A 25,837-nucleotide genomic window follows, 5' to 3' on the forward strand; every position below is an offset into this window, starting at 1 on the left:
TGCCTTGGGCCGTCTGCGGGGCGGGAGGGGAGGCAGCTCCCGGGGAGGGGAGGGGGAGAGGAGGCAGAGAGGATATGTTGTTGAACAGTTTCTTACCGTAAGAGGGAGTTGGGACCCAGATCTTTCCAGTTAATCACACAACAAACTTAGATCATCGCAATAAAAAGCAGCTCGGCTTGCTCTGACTCCTTTAGTGACCGGCTGTGCACAGGGTCCTTCCGAGGAGCCATCTCCTCCCCGCCAGCCGCCGGGGGGGGCCGCCAGCACCATGTGGGCTACCCAACTCCTGCCAGCCTTGCTGCTCCATCAGCTGCTGCTGCCTCCCATCTCCATCCCTGCGGCAGGTTAGTTCTTCTATCACTTCTCTAGCGACATCCCCCACCCCTCCCCAGCTCACAGCTGCATCGCTCCCCTCTCTCCCTCTCTCTACCCTGCGCCCGTCAGCTCTACCTTAGCTGCACCAGCACCGGGTGCGGCTCGGGGTGAGGTTCTGGGTGCCGGTACCCGTCCCGGGTCGTCTCGGGACAACCTGTGCTCGGCGGGGACAAACTGGGTGGTGTAGAAGTGTTGCTGCTTCCATCACCTCCCCTCCCAGTGAGGGGCACTCGGGAGTCTCTCAGGACAGAGAGATCGGAGAGCGGGAGGAGGATGTTTCATCGTTGCCTATAATCAGGGTATGTGGAAACATCTGCCTATAATTTCCGAGTGCTAAGATAAATGTTAATTTAAATAAATTGACGAGGAATACCCAAAGCATAAGATAGTATGCTGCTGAAAGGGAAAGCCCTTGCTAGAGTTCAGCAGCACAAACGTGCTATTTCCAGACTGAAGTACTTGTAATTTCATTAGACGTTCCCGATGAAATCCGGGAGCGGAGGGGGGTGAGTGAGGGGGGAAGGGACAAACAATAAGTAATCAAGTGCTGGAAGCTCTTTAGCTGAATTTCTTTCCTGAAGTGTCCCCCTTGGACTGGATATCTGGAGAGCTAACTCTGTGTTTCTATTGGCCCTCTGGGGAGACGCTTGAGGAAAAAAGTTTGCAAAGGTTTCTACAAACCTTTCCTTCCTTCCTTCCACCAACATTGTTAGGGTCAGACCTTTACACAGACAGAAACAAAAGGCAGCCAGAATTCAGGGAAAGGATCTGCCAGGAGAAAGCAGATCAAGAGCAGGCACACACAGTGTCTGGGTTCAGGGGCAAGGCTTGAGTGCACCAAGCAGAGGGTATGGCAAGTGATGTCCATGGCTTCTAAGATACAATTAGATTTTCTAGTAAAAAAAATGTATGTATATATATATATATATATACATATTTTTTTTAATAGTATTTTAAAGTGGAATAGTTTGTTATCTGAGTGTGCAAAAAAATGCGTAAAATCAATGGGTAAAATCATGTGCAATAGACATGTCATTTTTCCCCTATAGTAAGAGTGCAGTTTTGTCAGGTGCTGAGCACCTCATGAGAGCTTTTGTGTTCAGTCTGCTCAGTGCTGATTGTTTTCATAGGCACTAGAAGCAGGTGAAACAGAGATATAGCCACTACAGTACTACATTTTTCTGAACTCCTTTTCCACATACATTGCAATTTCCATTCTATGGACATATGAACTTTCAGAAAATTTGATGACTAGAGCTAGTTAGGAATTTTCTGAGGAAATATTCTGGTGGGTTTTTTTTGTTTGTTTTTTTTTTTTTTTTTTTTTTTTTTTTTAACTGGAAAATGCTGACCCATCAAAACTTTTCCTTTTAGAAAGAAAATTTCTTTGACCTAGCTCCCTCGTATCAAATGAAAGAAATTTGCATCAAGAAACGTTTACAATAGCTTGGAGTACAAAATGACGGTGAGCAGTTCCCACCTGGGATAGAAACTCATCAACTGATGAGCTTGAAAAAAATCAGAACTCATGTTACTTCATCTGACCAACTAGACAGAAACTGGTGTATAGCCAGGTTCATAAGAAGCTAGATTGTGCTTAATCCCTTGATGACTAGGACACTTTCCTTGAAAGAGTCCTTTTTCTGCCTGCCAGTAGTCAGATCTGTACTTTCCCAAATTCAATCTAATATTCTAATGGAAGAGATTGAGAGATTGATACTATGAGCATCAGTAGACTGATGATTATGGCTACATCCTAACCAATGGATTCTTCAGTTTAGTATATGGTTCATCCTGATGTGAAAGGAAATTAGATTTCCTAAATTTCAGAATTTTTCTTGTAGTAAAACTTGTTTTCTGGCCAACTTTCATAGTGACAGTTTCTTGGCAACACTACCTTCCTTAACTTTCCTTCCCCACCTACCTTAATATTAATCAATCCTATTGTTTGTGTTATGGACAAGAAAGATGAATCTTACCACACACTGCCATTGCAGTTACCTTGGTTTGTAAAAAGAGATGATCCTCAACAAATGTTCCAGGATTTTTACAATGAAAGGAGCGGGGAATGGTTTTGGATTATTTTTACTGAAAGGTTTTCAAGAAAGATTAATATATCTCTATGTATTTATTATTTTTATATGTGAAAAAGCTAAGTGATGAAAATAATCAAATATATGTATAAGAACTATTTTGCTAATGTATTCCCATACATTTTTCTACTAATGTTCTATCAAAGTTGAGTTTAAATTTACCTAATAATGAGTTTTTTATTCTGTGACTGGATCTTTTAGGTTTGGCTACAGTGTCCTAAGTTCTGTATGAAGACAATGTTTCTATCACTTGCAGAAATAAATTAATCTGAAACTAATAACTTTTATTAGAATTTTCTTCCTCACTCATTCTTAATATTCAGTTTTCTTAGTATTTCTTTAATAACGTTAATCTAGTGAAACTGAGGCTAGATATGTAATGAAACTGGATTGTATGTTGCAGAAGAATGAATGCTAAAGATTAATCTAAATTAAAGATATTTTTCTGCAAAAGACTGGCATCTGAGTGTTTCCTTACCATTATTTCTCAGCATTTTCTGTAGTTCAGATCATTTGAAAAGTTTATAATGAAGATGTGGGAGTTGCACTTAGTTCCTACAAATAACTTTCAAAAAATCCCATACCAATAATCAGCATCTGAAAGTTGTGTATTCCTGTGGTCTGCTTAGCTACGTGTATTTTAAAGTTTAATGTGATTTATACTTCCCCACCCCAGCTGTAGATAGTCATTATTCTATACACTGTCAACAGAGCAAAATGCTACTCTGCCAGTTGGAAGACTGTATTCCTTCTGTTTAATGGAATCCTTTTGGTGCTCAGTGCCAGGGGTTGCTTGTTTTGCTCTCGCGTGTAAAACGCTCTTACCCTGCTTAACAGATTTTCTGTTTCTATTAATGCCATTTTCATAAGCAACCTAGCAGGCGAACTTAGAGTTGAAAGACATGAGATTAAAATGTTGCATAAAACTCTGGAAAATCGTGCACTCGTGAAGTCAAGAAAGGAAAGCCTCTTATTGGAGGAGTTCATCTGTCATTATTGTAATACTTCAACTGAGGCCAGGGTTGGAAGGGAAATTCACAGACTCCCTCAGAGAGCATAATATCTCCCTTCTGGATCTTTACACTGAACATTAGTTTGCCACTTAAGCATTTCAAACTTTTCTAAGGAGATTTGAAAGCAGGATAACTGGGCCTCTTGATGGGTAAAAGCTTTATGTAGGGAGGGGAGAATTGCCCTGAACTTTTTGCAATTGTATGTCATGAATGAGTACTGGAATTTCACTTTCTCCCATCAGTCTTGAGGTGGGAGTAGAGGGGTAGAGGCTACAAGGAAGCATGGAGATGAGAAAGAATTGATTTCCACACTTGCTTGGAAAGCTGGAATAGTAGAATTGGCATCCTCCAGACGTGAGCAAAGTCTGTTCATTGCAGTAAGAAATTAGGGCAGCTACAAAGCATTGTGAAGGGGTGAGGATTAATTTTCCCTCATCTCTTTTCCATGCGTTTCTTTGGCAGTCCCATTAGAGGATAGTAGAACTATTCCTGTATGTGATTAGTACCCACACGTAAAGCAGTTTTGCAGTGAAGGAGAGCTAGGAACATGCTCCAGATTAGTCAGATGTTCTGGCAAAATCTAGCTACAGGAGATGGAGCTAAATGAATTGTGGGTCTCCACCCATGTGCTGCCTGATGTGCCTGGCCATGCCTGGCAGTCCTCAGTGCTGCTGGCACAGTGTGGGACTGGCTGCTCCATCCGTCTCCCATCAGCTCCAACTCTTTCTATGACTCCTTGCTTTGTCCAGCAGCACATTTTTTATGTATACAACATGTAGCAAGGCTCTTGTCACTCTTCATGCCAGTCCGTCTTTGTTTTGCCTAAATCACTGTCCTGTCTGTGCTTTTCTTTTTACTCCCTCCTCCAAACCCAGACGCACTAAGTTGTGGCTGAGACCCCATTGCAAATGGAGCACATAATGCTCAGGGTGCCTTGGAAAAAAGCGTCACATATTTGTAAAGATTGTGGAATGCAATGCAAAATAGAAGGGATTAAATTCTTGTGCAGATGCATAGGAAGAAAAATCCTACAAGGGAAAAAGTTCTCTGTAATTTAGCCAGAGGTTAGATACAGCAAGTCAGAGTACAAACTGCAGACCGTTTGTTTCTGCCAATGGGTCTCAGCATCCTGCTGTGCAGATAACCTTTTCCTGGAAGAGAAAGAGCTGTCCTTTTGCATCTACCATCCAATTATAGAACATGCTATCAGTTGTTAGCGTTATCCTTTGTTTCTTGTGTTTTCATGCTGACTATAGGAGAGTCACAAAGAATGGACTTAGCAAAAACTTGAAGTTGGATTCCAAAGAAATTGACAATCTTTGCAGCTGCTAATGAGGGATATATGTGCATGCGTGTGTATATGTGTGTGGGCGTGTGACTGAGAGCAACATAAAGCCAAAAAGAAATATATTCTTTGCATTTCCTGAATCTGCTTAACAACTAGACTGAAAGCCAATATAAAAATAAGGAAAAAATTATCCCTATATTATATATTGCAAACTGCTTTCTAAAAATTGCAGATTTTTTTTTTTTTCTGTGATGGCTCTTTTGCCAAGAAAATAAATTTCGGAAGTTAAGAATAATTACATGATCCTCCAGACACCTTTCTGAGAAACTATTCAATTGTGACAAGCAAGAGATGACTTCTTGGACAGCTGGTTTTATTTTGGTGACATTCCATCTGTATAGCTTACTGCAGTTCTTATGGGTATGGTTTATAAACTTTCTCATGCCAAATTATTGTTTTATATAAATAACCACATTAAACTTAATCTGGCTTCTAAATCTATTCAATATAAAAAGTTGTTTTCTTGGGCACATTTCAGAATTGTTTCAGTTGTTCATTTTATGTCTTTCTTTCCTTCTTCTTTCATTCTTTCTTTCTTTTTTCCTTGTTTCTTGCATTTTTTTTTCATCCTTCCTTTCTCTTGCTTGCTTGCTTTTTCTTCCTCTCTTTCTTTTTTGCTTCCTTTCTGCCTCTCTTTCTATCTCTCTTTCATTCTTTCCCTTCTATTTCTTCCTTCCTTCCAAATGACAAGTCATTTGGAAAAGATGTTCACTTTTTGCATTCTAGCCAGGAAATTGGACATTTCTGATACTGAAACATGCATAAGGAGAAGTCAAAATAAATGAGAGCAAGTTGAAACTAAGTTAAAAGTAAGTTAAAATTATGAGTATTAATTCACATTATCTAATTGACTCTTCTAGACTTAAGAGAATAAACTGTCTTGAGTGAATTTGTTTAAAAAACTGCTTCCTAACTATTCTCATAGACAGCAAATATTTCATGACCCAGTAAATGATTTTGATATCAACGTCCACCATTTTTTTTTTCAATTTTTACAGTGACCATGCTTTTATACAGTGAATGACTGTGAGCATATCATATCTGAAGCCATCTTGTGATACCTACTTTCAAGTTCATTTTCTCTTAATGAAATCAGTACATTTATTGTATTGTACTGGGGCCTGTGTCAATACACAATTTACCCTTGTTGCTTTATATCCTTTGAAAAGCATTATCCTGAAGATACATTGCTGAATTTAATTCAAAATATTTCACAAATCATATTTTGTAAAGAAGTTAAAGAGCTCAACACATTTACATGCTATTATTCAGTCCAACTTTGCTGAGAACTCTTGTTTTACTGCAAACCCTACTCAATGATCTTTGCTTCTACACAAGGATTACCAAGTGCACTTCTATGCATATAATTAAGGCTTGTTTTTTATTTTATTTTTAATTTGTTTTTATTAATATTTATTTTCACTGTTTTCACTGAGATAAGGTTTAGCTTTGATATCTCTTTCAAAAAAACATTTGTGATAGTGAGATAATCCATCATTTTGCATAATTGGCTTTGTACACTTTACCAAGTTCTAAAATTTGCTCGTTTCTTTCTTCCCCCCCTTTCAGATACATAGTTATGAATATATTTTCTTGGGCATAACCTTGTTGTTTTTTTAAGTATAAGTTTCCTAAAAAAAAATGGAGACATTTACTGTGTTGAATACTGTGTCTTCCTTTTATTTCAGATGAAGTTAAGCTTTTTATGCCTTTTTCCTGAAGGTCTTTCATATGATGGTAAATTTCTGATTTCTGCCCATGCCCCAAGTTCCAACAGCATCTTCCCTTCACAAATTTCACATAAAATTCAGTTATCATATTTCTTTTCTTTTCCCTGTCTCAATTGAAAAATTCTGTAAATTCTGTTTACTTTGGCTTGCAATGATGATTGTTCTTTAAAAAAAAAAAAAAAGCTAATTTGACTTGATTATCTGTTATTTAAAAAATAATTGAATATCCTAATTATTCCATCTTTTAACGATTCAAGGTCATTTCATTACAAATATGATACAAAAAATAATGAATATCAGTCTAAAATGCCTGCTGATGCTACAGAAAGGGAATATATCTCTTCTATATACCTGAAACAACACTTTTAAAAACATTTCACTCAAACATGTTTTAAATCTTAAATTTTTCTGAGTTTTATACACAGCATGTGGACAAATACCCTCTTTGCTATTTTTCTCCCCAATGGCATCTTATTTTGCATTTGTTGTGCTATTTGGAAGGATTGCAATCGATACCTGAAATTTATACACTAAGGTATCTTCCTTTTCTTGATTTTTTTTTTTTTTTTCCTCAAAAATATAGTTTATTTCTGACATCCAACGAACATCCAACATGAATAATGACTAGTGGTACTGCTATGGGGATGTTATTTTCTTCATAACTAAAAATCGTAAACATCTTTTTCCATCTACCACATGAAGATCTTCATCCAACTTACTTACATCAGTAGCTATCGTAATAGAAGAAAACATCTTTCATTATCCTAGCCAGTTGAAAGTTTAACACAACAAAACAAATAACCACTTGGGAAATTGCTGAAGTTCTGAAAGATATAATCCAGCTCTGCAAGTGTAAACAAGAAAAATAATGAAATAAAACTCCTTTCATAAACAAGATTTCATTAACAATCTTGATTAAAACATAAATCTTGAATTTAAGTTTATCTTCTCATGGAAAATTCAGAGGCATTATGTTTTTATTCTTAGTTAGGTTAGTGAAGTGGGATGCAAAGGTAGAAAGAAAGGAATGAGACTTCTCACATTATTACAAGTCTCCATGATGTGGTTCTTTAATAAAGCATGAACTTTTGCACAGATTAGAATGAGACTTGGAAACCCTGAAAACTGACATGTTGAATACATCACCAGACTTGATTAATAAAAGCCTTGTGTTGTCTATGACATGTCCATAAAAATGAAGATTTTTCAAGGGAGACAGTAGAATGTTCCAGTGCTCAGTAAGACTATAACTCCTAAGCCTAAGCATACATTTTAAAAAGTTGGACTGGTAGAGGAAGGAGAAAATGATTACCATTGAAGTAGATAACGTCAGATAATTTAACAGTAAATTTTTCCTGTAGACAATACAAGTAGTATTTTGATCTCATTGTGATGTGCAAAAGTGATCTTTAGGCCTTTTGGTGTCCTATATGCTCTTGATTGCCACAACATTGGTATAATTTAGGTGATAATAGCTTTTTACTGTGAAACAATGATTGGGAAAACAAATCCTTTTTGTGGTCAGACTAAAATCTTAGAGTCTGATACTTGAGTTGCTAAAGTATTTAAGCACTAAGTGACCTGAAATTAAATTCAAACTAAATTTCCTGACTCTGTTATAGCTTACTATCAGACTTAGTATCTTCTACTGGGTGTAACATTTTCAACTGAGGTGTCAAACTTATTCATGTAGTTTCAGGACTGAGTGGTATGGTGATATTTTGAGCACAAATCTCTTTTTGGTGTGGGAAACAGATTCAAAAGAGATAAAGAATATGATTCTGCTGCAATTTTCCCACTAGTACAGTCATAATGGTTAAGTAGGTTGTAGAATACAGGTGTGACAACCACCTAGTGAGTCTTCTAAGTAATTCTGCAAAATGATAATTTTCTTTATCTCTGTTTACTTATTTGGCGTAGTCCGAAACTACTCCAAGACAAGGTATTTCTTGAAATATTTTCCTCCAGATGTGATATAATTTGGGTAAACTCATTTAATACTTTGTATCTCAGGATACTATACAGAAACTTCATATAGAAAAGGTAGTAAGAGAACCTAAGGTTTTTTCTTGTAGCTTACAGCAACATGTCTTTCATTGTGAGAAATATTTATTTTAAAGTGAATACTTTACACACTTTTGGATGGTGGTAAATGTTCTAGTGAGAAAACTGTGAGGATCCTAAATGAGATGACAACATACTCACCCACTGCAGCATCCTACTAGAGTCACTATGGTAGTTTCCATTTCCCTGTGCCCTGGCTGAACTCTTCTTTTTTTCTGTCTGACCATGGTTTCTATCATGTTAAGAAGAAGAAAGAGGCCCTGCCCTCATGTTTTTCAGTAATACTTTGAGTCAGCCAAAGGAATATATTCAGTTAGGGGTTGTTTCTGCTGAGGAAAAAAAAGGTGATTTGTATTTGAGTACGTTCTTTTATGCTTGAATTAGCTGCTATTATTTTCAAATTTAAGTGGAATGTCAGACTTCTTTACTAATATAAATACAAACACAAGAATCTTCAGAAGGCATGGCCCACAAACTAATGATTAATGAAAGTTTAAGAAACTGAAATAAATGTCCATCACAAATTAGAAGAACTATATAGATAATATTGCACAGTAGACTTTAATGTAGAACATTTATCAGACACTATTCTATTTAAGATCTTAAGAATTAAAGCACCTGGTTTGAACCAATAAATACTATTTTTTCTTTTTGTTGTTGCTGTTAGAGTTGTAAAATTAATGCTTTGCATTATTCAGATGGTTCTAACAAAGTCACACCATGTATTTGGCACTTCGCCTTTTGGATTATAGGCAAAGTCATAGAATGTTGTTTGAAAGCTAAAGTAAATCAGGCTGTTATGAATTGCTAAATGCAAGATCAAACCCATAATCCTCTTTGGACAACTGCTCAGGGAAAATAAAAAAGCTTTACTGTGAACCATGTTTTTCAAGTAGAACAGCATTTCTTGTTTTTTTTTTGGATGATGTTCTTATTTTTGCATTCTAGTTGGTGAGTTTGAGAAGCTGTTATCATAAGGAATAAAGATAATGACACTTATCAGTAGATGGAAAATGTTAGCATCAGAAACTAAAAGAAAATACTTTGATATTTCTGTACAGATTCTTACCTCCACTGGACATAAAAATCTTGGCTGAGACAGTATAACAACATCTTATAAGAAAATAGATTGAGACATTCACCACAAAAGCTTAATGGTAGACTTGTTTTTCTGTGGTTGTCTTAAAGAACAGATGCAATTCTTATTACAGCACTTTGGCTCTTCCATAGGTACATTAAAATAATAATAATAATAATAAAAAATACAAGCAAGCAGTGCAGACAAAATATTTTCCAGTAATGATGCTAATACTTTAAGTCAGAGTCCTATCATAACAGTTCTCAAAGCATTATGACTCATTTGGGATATATATGTGCTGTGCAAATTCAAAGCTGAAAATGCTTACAATAACTGACATGGATCCCAGACACAGTACCAAAACTGTTAACATTTGAACTTTTCAACAAAAACTTCTTCCTATAAAAATAAGAGGCATTGAAACGGGTTGTACAGAGAAGTTGTGAATGCCCCATTTCTGAAGGTCTGCGTTGGATGAGGTCCTGAGCAGTCTGATCTAACAGGAGGCAACCCAGGCCATGGCAAGGGGCTTGGAACTCTTTTAAGTCCTTTCTGGCCAGAGAACTTCTAGGATTCTATTATTTGAAGGGAAATTAATAATTTATTTTCTGAAAATACTTGTGCTTGGAATTAAAATTATAAGCTATTAGTTGCAGGGGAATAGCATTGCTCACCTTCAGCAGTTCTAAAAGAGGAGTAGAATGGATGAAGATTTTTTTTATAGATACATTACAGCTGTGGTATTATTTTACTTTGATCTTCTCTTTCTCACTTTGTCTCTTAATAACTGAACCTTGATTAATCTACTTTAAATATCTGTTCTATTTTTAGGTGTCTTAGGGCTAACTCACCACTGAGAGGTACGATTTAACTGAATCCAGTAAAAATGTGGTCCCTTAGCAATCAGAATGGGAGTTCTGTGAAGGAAACACTTCTGCTTCCTAAGCTTTAGGTATATGCAGCTGTCAGTAACTTAGAGTCACAGGGACCTCAGCTATTGGAGCTTTACAGTTTATGGAGTTATTCTGAAATTCTGTGCAGAGTATACCAACTGAAAATTTACTACCTATGTGCACGTTTCACCTGTATAAGAAATTACCTATTCAGGATAGCAGAGTGCTATGGTGAGGATTCATACATTGGCAAAACTCTGGCAAAATTTAATGCATTAGTCCTGAAAATTTGCTTGCTGTCATTGTGGCTGATCCTTTGGAGAAAGTAATAGAAGGACAGATGTGAAAATGGTTACATGGAAAAATGTTATGAAAAATAGTATTAAATATATCTTTAATTAAGGAATTCATTCTTTTTGTTTTCTTTCCTTCCTTCCTTCCTTCCTTCCTTCCTTCCTTCCTTCCTTCCTTCCTTCCTTCCTTCCTTCCCTCCCTCCCTCCCTCCCTCCCTCCCTCCCTCCTTCCTTCCTTCCTTCCTTCCTTCCTTCCTTCCTTCCTTCCTTCCTTCCTCCCTTCCTCCCTTCCTCCCTTCCTCCCTTCCTCCCTTCCTCCCTTCCTCCCTTCCTCCCTTCCTCCCTTCCTCCCTTCCTCCCTTCCCCTCTTCCTCTTCCTCTTTTTCCTGAATTAACTACCTAATTTAAAAGGATCATCTTGGATCTTTGGGTGAAAAAGGAGAAATAGAAGAAACAGATCAAAAGGGCAGTTTATCCTTCCTGAGTTACTCATGTAACTTACAATAATGAGAAACTTCCTCCAAAGATACTCATCCACCTTCACTGATGATGGAGAAGCCTATAGAAGCAAACTGCTTTGTATGAGAAAAACAAACATATACATACATAGAAAATGTATATTTTTTTAGAACATTTATAGAAAATCTGTGTTTTTCTTTCTTGTAAAGTACAAAGACTTTTCCTCTTGCACTTTAGCCAAACTTCTCTAGACAATCTTCTCTACTGGATATTAAACATCTTTTCTTGGGTCTTTCAACAGAGATATAGAAACAGATTTTTCTGTAGAAATCTTTCTGAAGTGTGGAGTATTTACACACTCCGGCTACTGTCTCCCCTCCTTTTCTTTAATGTAAGCTAATAATTCTCTTTCATTGACTTCTAAATCCAACACAATACAGTGAATCTTCACTGGAATAACAAATGACACAAGTGACTATTTTGTGTTACTTCTAGGCTCAAAATCTGTTACAAACTTGTGATTAAAAAGTTTTCTGTTTTAAAACAGCTTATCAGGTTCAGATTTACATCCATCTCATTCTGATTTTAATTCCACTCTATCCATCAAAGAAAGACCTTTGTTTAACTTTGTCACTTCAGTTTTTCATGGAATTATTTACATGATAGAGTTTTCAAGAGATGGAACAGACACATCTCAGGGCTTCTGAAAAAAATATTCAGATGAAAAACTTTCCTGTCATTCAATCCTGAATTTGAAATGAGTTTTTCTGTTTTTCCTACCACACCAGCTTTTAAGAATGGAGATCGCTTAAAATAATCAGTTTTTCTCATGTATCTACTTGCACCTTAGTTTTGTAAATTTCACTATGCTTTAAGTACCAGTACAGCTGTAATTCCTTAATAAACATTATTCGTTTCTAATGCCGTCTATAACCTTGGGACTCTTCTTTACACTGTTTTTTGTTGTTGTTGTTGTTGTTTTTCTTCCTTGCTTCTTTCTTAGAAGGTAAAGGAAGAAGGAGAAATCCTCTTCATGACTATAAAAAAACAGGCGAGTTGATGCTCATCAAAGTAAACAAAACACTGGAAGTTAAAACCAAGCTGTTAAATACCACTGAGCAGTGTGCCAAGAGATGCAGCAGGAACAAAGGCCTTTCATTCACTTGCAAGTAAGTAATGTATCTCTATTGCTATAACATTTTTCCTAACAGCTTCTTACATAATACTCTTTGGCTGAACATCTTACTGTAATTTTCACCAGCTATGGCTTGTACTGAGGACAACTTAAAAGTTTCACTTAAAAAAAAAAAAAATCGGTGGTGTTCTACCTGCCCAGAGAGTATCAGCCCTTTCTGAAGATTTATCTATCTGAGTTGTCTTAGCTTGTTGAATCTGTGATCCTTTCCACAATATTGCTGAAAAAATGTACTCATGTTAAGTTGTGGAATACTTGTGCTGCACTGTAGCATTGAGTGAACATTTCTGGGCTTTTTATATCTCTTATAAAATGGATATTGTCACACATCACAGCTGCAGTACTTCAGCACCGCTTCAGACCATATTCTGTCTTCATTCCTTACACATTACTCCCACTGAAGTCAATGGGAACTTCACACATGGAGCACAGATACATGCGCTGCTAAACTTCACTGGCAAGTACTACGAACCTGATACAATGGAATCAAACCTTCTCGGCTACATAGTCATTACAAATACATGCTTGCTATTCTACAGCATCTGCTGTCTCTTACAAACACATAACACAGCTGATTGCTTATCTGCCTAGTACATATTCTCTACTATATTTTGGAACATATCACTGTTACTTTTTTTACGCATTAGACTTGAATTGTCCCCTTGGCCTCTTTTAGACTAGACCATTACCAATAAACGAATAACATGAACACAGGAGAATCTTGCAGAGAATGAATGGCTTCTGTACTAGTGAGCACTGGGCTAAATGTCAGCTTTATCTTAAAATATAAGAAAATGTACTCTCACTAAAATTGAAGCTAGATCAAACTGATAATGAAAGCTTTCTGATTCTTCTTCAAGCCTTTACTTCCAATGCTGTGAGATCTATTTTATATCGTTTCAGACTGCCTATTTACATATGTAAAAAATAAGCAGAGTTTACAATTTTTTGTTAAAAAAATATTTTCCAGGCACTAATATTTTTCACATGGTGCATCTGACTCTTTTCCCTATTGGCAGACCTTCCTCTGATACCATTGCCAAGTGGATCAGGTTGTACTCAGTGAACAAGAGATCCTTAAGTTCTGATGTTCAGCAACAAGAAGTATTGTAAAATTAGATTTCACAGTATAAAAAATGCTGAATGATGCCATGCAAACAACAATTCTATATTCCAACATCTGCTCAAAGAAGTTGTTTGAAGCATTTTGTAGTTGCAGCTGCTCTGACTAGTACATTTATTTTTTCTGAAAAAAATAAGTAGGTTAATATATTCAGTAATACTACTTCATATGAATAATAATCCAGAACATCTCCGCTTTTCCATTAGTTTCTCATTTTTGAAGATTTTTTTCTATTGGGACAGTCAGTCCCTGCTACTGCCTGACAGATTCATTTAGGGGCAAATTCTGCCATAATCAGTCAATAAAAGAATAAAGAGAAACCACGAGGGACCTTGGGAACAGAGCTTGGAAGAATAGTACTCACAGATAGCAGTATTGCAATCAGTCAATAGCTCTTTTGAACTGAAGATAAAAAATAATTATAGATCTGACTGCTCATGCTCTGAATTTCACAATTTTCCTTGCACTTGTTCAGCAGCAAAGCTAGCAACAGAAATGTAGTTGATTACTCTGGGCTGTCACTATGCAGAAAGAGAGATTCTCTGTAACTGGGAACATTATTTGGATTTCCATTTGGTACCAGATGAGTCCTGTTATAGTGTGCATGGTTCTTTGATGCTACTGTAAACACATATTTGACATATGTTCTCATTTAAAGGAACTAGTAATTATTAATGTTTCCATTTCATTCTTAGGATAGCCATTCTTTAACTTCTTACCAGTATATGGATATTACAAAGTGAAATTTGTTGTCAAATCAAATAAAAATCAACTAGTTTACTGGTATCTGTGGGAACATTAAAAAAAAAAAAAAAAAAAAAAAAGACATAAAATTACTTTTTATGTATTCGATTTTATATACCTGCATTTATTGACATTTTTCATGGCTTGATTCTAGTGATAGTACTGATCCAAACAGTAGTTCTCAATCGCTTAAATAATTGCACTTGTTTTGTCACTTCCTTACTTACAAAGATACGGTAGTCTTATACACTGTTATCCTCTTACCTTCTGGTTTGTATTTATATTTCACATTTAGACAGCAAGAGATTGCATTCTAGACCACAAGACTCCAGTACCTGGTCAGAAAGTTTACTGATTATCTCAGTACGTACAGCAACATAAAAATTGTGATCGATAGTATCAGTAGAAGAAAGTCCGAGAATTTGACTAAATATGTTGACTCCAGAACTGTAAAAATCCTCAGGATTTGTGTCCAAGAAAAGTGTGGTAGGAACTTTCATTTGCAGAAATAGATGAAGCCAAGCTGGAAGGAAACCAAAAGGCAACCGAAAGCAAAAAATGAAAGAAATGTTTGTAAACAGTGCATTCTGCATTCCCACTTTAAAAGGGAGGAGGGGAATGGAGAATGTAATTGGAAAGGCAGGAAAGGTCAAGGTTATTTTTGTGAAGATGGAGTTGGAGGCACTTGGATATGCTCAAATTTGAGAACTAGCCAGAAGAGAACAGAAGGCTGAACAAAGGCAGAAGGATGAAGGTTAGCAGGTTGGAAACATTTGGAGTCAACAGTGTAGAGAGAGCAGTTGGATGAAAAATCTGTTTGGTGATGGAAAAGATAATGAAGAGGATGTTTGAAAGAGGGGAGGTTGGATAGGATCTTGTAATATTTTAAACTAAAGCCAGCAAGATCTCACACAGAAAAACTTGTGTGGCAAGAGGAGAATTACAAGGAAATCAAGAGCTATAAGTTGGAGTTGCAGTGCACAGGCAAAGTAAGGATAAAGTGTAAGAATCCATGTGTCTTTTGCATACTATCAGATAGTGTTAAAATGCCTTCTCAAATCAGAACAAAATAGCTGAGAATATTTGGGATTACTGATAGCTAGTACAAAAACTGTATTGTGGTTTATAGATTATAGTATCATGAGAGTGATTTTTTTTTTTTTCCTACTGGAAAATTAGGGGAAAAAATTTCTTTAGTTCTTTTATTTCTTTTTCTTTTTTGATTGTTAATTGAAATAAATGTTTCCTCCTCCAGATAATCCTCTAAAAGCCTTTAAAATATTTTGCCTACAGTTAAGAAAACACCTTTCAAAATACTGTTGAGAGAAAAACTCTTTATATTGATAAAAAATAAAAAATAATATTGGCAAAAAGTGGTCTTACTGCTCTGATTATTGTTCAGGTTTTTTTTTTTTTTTTTTTTTTTTTTTTGCCCCTCCTCCTTGACCCCCAATTCTGCTCAATTCAGCACACTTTGTACTCTATCCTTGAAGACAGTTAAAAATAAGAGAAAAAAAAAATGAAGCAAAGCAAGGACAAAGTTTGGTACACTATCACAGTTCAGATTATTTATAAAAATAAAAAATAATCTTGTTTTCACATAGCTCTGTTGTTCTGGGCAAGAAAGAGATCTTGTGCTTGAATTTTCCTCATGCTATAAATGTGCTATTAGTGTGAGATAGTTAACTCTTTCACAGGCATATTTTAAGAAAACCAAAGATGTTTTAATCTTCCTTTTTTTTATTTTTTTATTTTTTTCCTTCCCAGAAAGCAATGCAACTAGGGACACAAATGCTGTCTCAGTCACATTTATCTCACTTTTAAAACAAAGATCTTTAACAACAAGGGAACTCTTAGATTAGTGTGAACAACCAAGCTAGTATTTAATGTAATGGCCACATCAATTTAATTTCTTTGTTTCTTTGTTCTTGTCAACACAGTTGTGGGTTTAAATAGTAATTTGGGCTGTTTCTCTGACTTTCCCAGTAAAAATAAATCTGATGTCATTGCAGTCATTGCATGCTCCTTGGCAAGCCATGTGTCATTATTATAAACCACACAGAGATTTTTTTCTCATCCAGATTTTCTTTGCAGGGCCTTTGCTTATGACAGAGTTACAAAACGGTGCCATTGGTTATCCTTCAACAGCTTGACAAATGGTGTGAGAAAGAAGCAAGACCATGCGTTTGATCTGTTTGAAAAGAAGGGTAACTGACTTATTTATTTATTTCATTTTTCCAACTAAGGGTGGGGGATAAAAGCTGAGGTCAGTCAGTGACTTTTTGGCTGTAGATGTACTCTGGGCATAAGGTGCTTATATGCATTCTGAACATCTTACAGCTTTGCTTGCAAATAACTTTTTTTTTCCCTTTTTTTTCCTCATTTCTTTCTTTTTTTTTTTTCTCTGTTACGCAAGGGTGGTGATGTTTGCATACTTGTTCATGCTGTTTTCCAACCTACGTATTTGCCTGATATTCCATGTAGTAGTCTACATCATCTTTCTACTTAGAATCCCAGTTGTATGACTTAAAATTATTGAATTGCTATTAAATTGTTATTGCTTTTATTTTCCTAATTAATGAGTGGAGATGTTAAGTCCCAAGTTATGGATTTTTGTCGGTCAGACACTTCGGTAATATTTTCAGTAACGTCCTTTGTCAAGATAGTGTTCACAAATTTTTTAAAATAATAAAAGAGACAAAAATGTATATGGACAACAAAAGTGTGTTTTGAATAATGATGCCTCTAAAATGTATTAAAAAATGTATTCTTTTTATGTGAAAGATGATGAAGAACTCTATTTTTAGAGACACTGGTAAAGTGTTTAATGAAAGTCCTAATTTTGTTTCCTTTTCTTTCAATAGACTACGTCAGAAACTGTATAATTGGAAAAGGAGCTGAGTACAAAGGAACAATATCTATTACTAAAAGTGGTATTCAGTGTCAGGCCTGGAATTCAATGATCCCCCATGAGCACAGGTAAGAGTTCAGGAGCAGAGACAGTGGGAGTAGTGCTCTGACAGATTCCACAAAGCAAAGCTTGACTTATTAGCAGACAAAGAATTTATGAGAACACTGACCTTAAACAACAAAATCTCTTAGGAGTAGTCTTCCCCGAGAGATGCCATTCTCCAGGTTCCAGAAAAAAAAACCTTAAACTTTCTCCAAAGAGTTCCCTCCAATACCAGCCTGTATGTCTGGATCCCCTCCTCTCCTGCATTGGATTTCTCAGCTGTTTATTTCCTTTTGATCTCTTAGCTTCTGGCAGTAGCAAAACAGCTGCTTTACTTCAGCCCAGAGTCTGGAAGTTTATCACTGTTTTCAATGGACTCCTAGGAAATGGGTCATTTAAAAAAAAACATCATAGGAAATGAAGAATGGTAAGAATATCAGCCCACCTATTTGATCAGTATATAATTATTGTTACCACATTTTGCATAGTTACTATTTATTCTGTTCTATTTGCAGAATATATTAAACTCCATAAAGCACTTAGACCAGGCAATAAATACATGAAAACACTGAGCAGATGATTTAAATCCTTTCCTTCATATCGCACAAGCAGTAACTAAAGACTGATCAGTTAAACTTTTCAGTTTAAGATCTGGTATAGTGAGGAACTGACTACAGATTTTACATTCTGAGAATAGCCCCATTCCAACTACATTAGGTAAAGAAAAGAGAAGAAAACAAAACAAATGGATGCCAGCAAGAGTAATGATAAAAGCAGATGGAACCACAGCAAAAATTGCTGGAAACTAGCAAAAAAAAACCAAACTGAGGCACTTGTATACTCTTTGACCGTTTCTGTTTGACTCTTTTCATTTGGGTTACAACCATTTAGATGATAAACCCTTCAGAGGCAAAAAAAAAAAAAGTTTTCTCTCACCCGATAGTTTCCCATTCACATTGCTGACTTTTGATCTCTTCTTCCAACATCAGCACTTTGCTTAGCAAGAGCCAAGCTGGAGACTGCTAATGAGGAACTGGGCTGTGTGCTGCTCAGTCCTGTCCTGACCAAATCTATCTAGAGTGCAAGACGAGAACTTGGAACAACTTTAAAAGGCGAAGGATACTTGGGATCTCTCCTCTTATAATGTGTCACAGAGCTGAGCCTCAGGCTTGAACTTGACTGGACTTGATTGCTTACAATATAGATGGTAATGTGTCTGATTTTCAGTGTTGGACCAGACCATGCTTAATTGTGAACATATGATAAATGCCATCAGCCCACACGGCAATGACCTCTCGAGACTCAACACTTTGAGGTACACAATATTCATCTTTTAGAAGTGAAACAATTCTCAGTAATCATGGAATAAGCAGGGATAAGCATTAATTTCATATAATATACTTGTGACTATGTAATAAAATAAAGAAATATGTCACCAAATTACATTTTAATACATAGCAAACATGACTCTATATAGTAGAATTGGAGAGCCACTCTTCTGTGATGAATTTTATGAGAATGACTTTTCTCCTCTCTTGTGCAATAAGTTTAATTTTTAAAAGGTCACTGGATAAATGAGGTGGCTGCTTGCTAATTTTGTTTTTCAACATCAGAAAATATGATTTCATCATCAGAGACATGAGGGAGATGGGAAGAAGCTGACAGTAGTGGTGTGTTTGGAACTTATTATTATGAAAGGCTTAGATTTTTAGGTCAGTTTTTCTCAACAACTGATTATCACAAACTGCCAGTTAGAAAATAAATCTTTTTCTTTTTTTCATATTCAAGGAAAAAATATAGTTTACTGATTTTTTTTCTTGATCTTTCCTGCAAAATTTGAAATAGCTTCAAACTTTAAACTTGTGTTTAAGTTTAACTAATAATGCGTTTAATTATTTTTTGTTCCAGTAACACCCAAAGACTCCTCATTGAAATCAGGATCAGATTATTTTAGTTCCTATCCTAGCACAGATTACAAAACTCTCTCTCAATTTTTTTTGTTTCTTAAGCATTTATCACCTAAATGGCTAAATCCATTATAAAATTGGCTAAACCCAATATAAAACGAGTCAAAGAGAAAAGGTCTGAGACTGGACCAGTACTTCACAGACTTTTTGCTAGTTTCCAGCTACTTTAGTTGTGGTTGAATCTGCTTTTACTATTACTCTTGTTGGCCTCATCTTCTGGCTCTGTTTTCTTTTTCCTTGGCTAATGCAGTTGAACTTCACCAATATACAAATTTAAGAGTGGCTCCATTGTATAATTCTGGGTGAGCGCTTAATGTTTCATCTCTTCCTTTTTCAAGAATATTGCTTCCATACCTGCTGAAGCCAGTTGTCTATGTGACCCATTCTGACTTTTTAATGCTATCCTTTCACAATTTTTTTTATGTTTTAACAGTAAATCTGACATAATTTGAGATGCCAGTATTTTCTTATGTTCATCATTCTTTAAGCTGAAAACTTTTCCAGAAGCAAGATTAAATATTTTTTTCTAACCTACATTGGCATATCACATGAAAACCTACACAGGTTGTAACACACCATCAAAAAGTTGTTCAGGATTGTCCTTAATTAAAGTTTTTTGAGAGTTGCAAGACTACAGAGGGAAAATAGAAGCAACAGTTTAATAAGTAGCAGTTAGGACAGAGAAATCATTCTCTTCCAGCAGCAAAAATGATAAAAGCACTTTTAAGTACTACTTCCACATTGCCTAGGCTAGAATCACAGTGTCTTTAACAGAGGTATTTTCCACCTCAGTTAATTCAAAGATTACATTAACTAGAATAAAACATGATTACAGTGTCTGCTTTTATATATTTTCTTATTCATTCATAACATGGCATTTGCCAGGGACAACAGACAATATATTTCTCATTTGCTTTTGTATATAAACTAAATCAGTGTTTGTGTATAAAGGCTGTCCCCCGTGCTCTGCTCAGATTCCTTAGCTCAAGTACCTGCATTTTTTCAGAGTAAGTTAGATTAAATTTTAAAGCATTTCTTTCTTCAAAAATATAGATACTCTTGAATTCCCTTAGTGAATAAAAATAATATAAAAGAAGCCAAAAAATAAAAGAAAAAAAATCCATTTTCAGTATAAAAAGTGTACTTTATTTGTAATGCTCCCATTTTAAATGTATTGAAGAAAAAGTGGAATAAATGTTAGAAATCACAGAAATTAAACTATTAACTATTAAGCTAAATTAAAAGTTTTTTTCTGATCCAGAATTTATTTTTCACAACTTTTCAATTAACCAAAAGAAAAAAAAAAATGAAAAAAAAAAATGCTCATGCAATTAAGTGTAATTCTGAGTTGAATATGGTGGTTGGTTTTTTTAATCTATAGAATTTAGCTTATGTTTAAGCAACACTGCAATGAATCTGTTAGTGAAGGAGCACTGGGTTTGTCTGCAGTGTGCAGACTGTGCAGTGATGAGCTCTTAGGTTGGGCTCCTTAACATGGAGTTAGCTTTTTTGTGTGTCTTGATCACATAATGTTACAGACAGTCAAGAAGACAAAACCTTGACCCTGGAAAGTTCATATTTGTTGGACTGGGCAATAATAGGAAGGTATCATACTGAAAATATCTGTCAGGACAAAAATACAGTATCAGCACAAATTTCTATTCAACCCCTTCAAAAAACCAAAGTGCTTAAGGTTGCCCTGAAAACCTCTAATGTAATGGAATAATGCTATTGTTATGTAATAGGCCTTTACACCAAAAGAAGAAAACACAAAGAAAGAGTGAGAAAAGTTTTGTTAGTGAGGTAGCTCTTAAATGACCCATTTTGACCCACTGACAAGTGGGTCTTTATTTAGCAGATCCTATGGTGATGTCAGTGGGACTTGTGTCAAAACATGCGGCAAGACATTGAAAGAGGGATTTGGGGCATTTCTGGTACTGGAACAAAAAGCAGGCATGGTTTCAGTTAGTGAAAGCATCTTGACATGGTGTGATGCACTCATTGCTCAGCCATGTTCACTTGGTGCTCAATTCTAGCTACTGCCTGACCAGGTATGGGACTTCTCTGTGGTCTTTATGGTGTAGGCGTGCACCAAGCTGCGCTGAGCCTGCTCCATGTGCGCACAGAGTACCTGAACAGCAGGTCTTACATGCCAATGGATCTTACTTCCATTCTTGTAATAAATTTACCCTCCTTATCCTTCTTCTAGAGCCAAATAAATGGCTCAAGATGCCTGAGGAATAGGAATAAAACTTGCTAGGGCAAGCTACAGACTAGAAAAATTGTCCCAGACACAGGCCATTGGTTGAGTAGTACTGACTGAAGATGTGTGTTTGTGTATGGATAGATAGATTTTTGGATGTGTGCATTTGTGTAGGCAGGTTGGAGGGAGAAGGAAGCAGAAATGTGATTGTTTCTAACTGTTTATAAAAATAGTATGATTAACACTGAAATTTGCATGCTCTGATGCTGTAATGATTGTCATTTTAAAACTAGCTTTTTGCCTTCGAGCTATCGGGGTAAAGACCTGCGGGAAAACTACTGCCGAAACCCCCGAGGGGAAGAGGGAGGGCCATGGTGTTTCACCACCAGCCCAGAGATGCGCCATGAAGTCTGTGACATCCCCCTCTGCTCTGAAGGTAAGGGAGGGCTCATGCCAAAATGTATCTTTTTTGTACATAGAGCAGGTACACAGAACTTCCATTAGCTTCTCTAATACTCACCTATGGACTTTGCAGTAAGGAAAGGCGACTTCTTAGCTAGAATGAATGCTGCTGCACGAAAACTAGTTTGAGAAAAAGATCTTGAATAAGCTTTCAGGATCACTAGCTCTTACTCAGGTCATAGAGAATTTAGAACAATGCAGTTGTGCTGATTTCATAAACATATCTCTTATTTTGTTGTCCAATAGAGTGAATCCATTAACAATTTCACTAGAACTTCTGATTTATCTACTGTAAAATCAACTTTTCGTCTTTTTGATGAAAATATGTAAGTAGTGAATTACATGACAAATCGTTAAAGTAAAAACATGTTTTGCTTTTCAACTGAATTACATGAACTAGGAAAACATTTAGGAAAGCCAGTCACATTTCACTTTCAAGTCTCAGAATCTGAAATTGAATTGATGTGCCTCATCACATCTGACTTTTATGTTCTGTTAACTTCCAAACCAAGCTCTTACATCTTGCTAATCAGCCAATTCACTTCTAGTCAATCAAGTCATTTAAATTCTCAGGATAGGATGCCTTCAATTTTCCTGCTAATATGTTATGTGCAATAGATGCACAGTGCAGGGGGAATAAAAGGGAATGGAGAGAGGAAGAGAATGATTTATAAGTAGTTTGAAAACCTATTAAGGGCTGACATTTAATGATCAATTTAAGTGAGTTCCAAATGGGTTAAAACCTGGAGCTCACTGCAGGACCAAAACTTTGGCAGTGAATGTTTTGACTGAAGAATGAGATATATAGTTGCATAAACTATTATTTACTAAGAGCTCCTTAATTACAATTAGTTTAATTAGGGGGCACTTGAGAAATGTGTCTACAGTTAATTAGGATGAATTTGTTGTATTTTAAGATTTTCATTCCAAATTATGCAGCATATTTTGTTTAATTGCAATTTCAAATCCTTTTTATAGCTTTTACCCACTCTCCCTCCACCTTCCCGCTTTCCTAAACCACGACTGAAAATGTATAATTGCTTAAGTTACCAGAAGGAATTAGTATTGAAAAGAAACAATATTATACATAGCTGAAAGTGGTATGAGTTTAAAGACTGTACCTCCTGAAATTTGTAATTCAGGCATTATTCTGCACCTAAACTAGTGCTGCTATTCTACAGAGCTGTATGACTTAGAGTGATTTAGGATTATGAATACTACTTCAATAGAAAATATCACCTCAAAATAATGCTCTTTCCTTAGCTGTGTCAGTAATCATAACACTTTCATTACAGAGTAAAATCAGAATTCAAACAAATCTCTGTAATAGGTAAGATTAAAAAGCAACTAGGAACACAAATAGCAGCTCACATCTACCTTCTTCCAAACTGTGAGAGTCCTATAAAGTGGTACCAAATTCAGGCATCTGGATTAGATCTGAGAAAGAGATGCAATTCAATTCCGAATGAAATTTCTCATTCCAAGGAGCCAGCCCTGACTTAAAAGATATCAATTTTTATACCTCTCTAAGTTGGTTTCAATTTATAACAGCAAAGATATATATATATATATTTATGCTGTAATTCACCAGCATAATAAATGACTAGAAAACTATATTTTTTGTTTCTAGTTGAATGCATGACCTGCAATGGAGAGAGTTACAGAGGGCCAATGGATCATACTGAGTCAGGCAAGGAGTGTCAGCGCTGGGACCTTCAGAGACCACACAAACACAAATTTCGTCCAGAGAGGTAACATCCTTCTCATTGCCATGCAAATCTGTGTGGTTTTCATTTGAAAATTGTACAAATTCTGGAACTAGCTGGGAAAAGAAGTATTAGCTTGCTGAGATTAGTGGAGTTGGACAGTTTTAGTTGTTTGGAGATCTGCCCATGGTGTGTGCAGGTTTGTTACAGTCATGATGGAGATGCAGGATGAAGACTAGTGACTGTTTTGTGCAGCAGTGACTACATCCCAATTCTGTACAGTGCAGTGGCTTATGTGTGTCACATTAGTTCATGAAAATTTCCTCCCTTGCTTCATCATCAGTAAAAAAATTCACCTGTGAATGTTTCTGGATATATCATAATGCAGCTTCAGTCAGCTTAAAATACCTTAAAATATTATGGAGTAAATAAGTTTGATTTTTTTTTTTTTCTTTTTAATACAAGAGTTGTTAACATGCTTTGTGAATATAAACTTGCAACATTACCCAAAGATCAATACCTTGAAATATAGAATGTTTTTAAAGCTGTTCTAATCAAGTTCAAGTATCTGCCAAAAAGGACTTGGGGGCATTGGAGAATAGCAAGCTGAACATAAGCCAGCAATATGCCCTCTCCATCCTGGGCTGCATCAAAAGAAGTGTGGTAAGCAGAGCAAATTAAATGATCCTGCCCTTCTACTCTGTTCTGGTAAGACCTCACCCAGAGTAATGCATCCATCTCCGGAGTTGCCAGTACGTGAGAGGTGTGGACCTGTTGGAGCGCATCCAGAGGAGGGCCACAAAAATGATCCAAGGGATGGAACGCCTATTCTTTGAGGACAGAGACAGCTGGAGCTGTTCAGCCTGTAGAAGGGAAGGCCCTGGGGAGAACTGAATGTCCTTTCAGCATCTAAAGGGGAGCTGTAGGAAAGAAAGAGACAGACTCTAGCAGGTTCTGTAGTGATAGGACAAGGGGAAAGGGTTTCAGACTAAAAGAAGGGAGATTCAGTTTGGATATAAGGAAGAAGTTTTTTACAGTAAGGGTGGTGAGGAATGGGAACTGGCTGCCCAGAGAGGTGGTGGATGCCCCATTCTTGGAGGCATTCAGGGGGCTCTGAGCAAAATGATCTATCTGGAGGTGTTGCAGGAGAGGTGGACTATATGACTTTCTAGGGACCCTTCTAACTCCAAAAATTCTGATGATTCTATGATCCATCTTGTTTGACCAAAGTATTTGCCTACTGCGTTTTACCTGAAAAAGCTGTTCATCTTTCAACATGGATTTATGTTTTAGTAATATCAAGAAAAATTCCCTTCCACTGACAGAAATCTTCATATAGAAAAAAAGATATATTTTCATATATTCTGAAGTGTTCCACGACATTTATTCTGATTTTATGCTCAGAAATACAGTAATGTAGATCACAGAAAGTCTTATTTTTCAGCAAAACATTAAGGACCTACAGTTCTGGAGTTTCTGAAACATAAAGTCTTTTTCCTCTTGGCTAAAATGATCAGTTGTATGAATAATTAGCAGAGTCTCCTGTACTTCTGCTAAATTAATATTTTGTATTAGCAGTATGGGACTGAAGATAATCTGTTTCTGAGTTTTGCTATGCACATGCTTTATACCCTAGAATAAGTCACAAAAGGAATTTTGTTCCTTGGGAACAAAACATCTATAGAACTTCTGGGTACAAAAAATAATAACTTCACTGCCTGAAGGATTTTTTTCTTTTTCCACAGATTTTGTTTTGTTCACAAACTAACTTTTCAGACTAGCTGCAGTCTCAGTCATGATCACCTTCCTAATTATAATTCCTATAGTAAACATGTTCTTGGTTATTTTCAAGCTGTAGTTTTATTATTATTCTTTTAAATGAAAACCAATACATAGTAACTGAAACATCTATCAGTGCTTTCACAACTGTAATAAATAGCATTCAGGACATTTCTAGTACACTGTTGTTAATTAACTTTAGGAAATGGTACTAAAGGTAGGGCCAATTACACTTGGATAATGGTAGCTTTTAAAATAAGGGAGGAGGTTTGGAGCAAATGATACAGCAATCTCTAGAGAGGCATACAATTAAATTAATTTAATTAAAATAATGAATACACACCCTCTTCTGTCATCTA

At 36.0% G+C, this 25,837-nt stretch overlaps 1 protein-coding gene across 4 annotated transcripts in view; it reads left to right on the plus strand.

The window, feature by feature from the left end:
- Positions 1-214: 214 nt before the first annotated feature.
- Positions 215-25,837, plus strand: part of HGF (hepatocyte growth factor) — a 60,315-nt gene continuing 34,692 nt past the window's right edge. For 2 of the 4 annotated variants that reach the window (XM_042816254.1, XM_042816255.1), the window contains exons 1-6: positions 215-344; positions 12,350-12,515; positions 16,503-16,615; positions 17,273-17,387; positions 21,825-21,967; positions 23,624-23,744. In XM_042816254.1, coding sequence (XP_042672188.1) covers positions 269-344; positions 12,350-12,515; positions 16,503-16,615; positions 17,273-17,387; positions 21,825-21,967; positions 23,624-23,744 — 734 coding nt within the window. In that variant the 5' untranslated portion in view covers positions 215-268. Of the gene's footprint in view, positions 345-5,580; positions 5,639-12,349; positions 12,516-16,502; positions 16,616-17,272; positions 17,388-21,824; positions 21,968-23,623; positions 23,745-25,837 lie in introns of those variants that run through there. The other 2 variants (XM_042816256.1, XM_042816257.1) reach the window with 2 other exon arrangements.

This window comes from Centrocercus urophasianus, unplaced genomic scaffold, assembly GCF_019232065.1.
Source record: "Centrocercus urophasianus isolate 14NV4802_14NV808 unplaced genomic scaffold, USGS_Curo_1.0 seq_15, whole genome shotgun sequence".
Taxonomy (NCBI): Eukaryota; Metazoa; Chordata; class Aves; order Galliformes; family Phasianidae; genus Centrocercus; species Centrocercus urophasianus.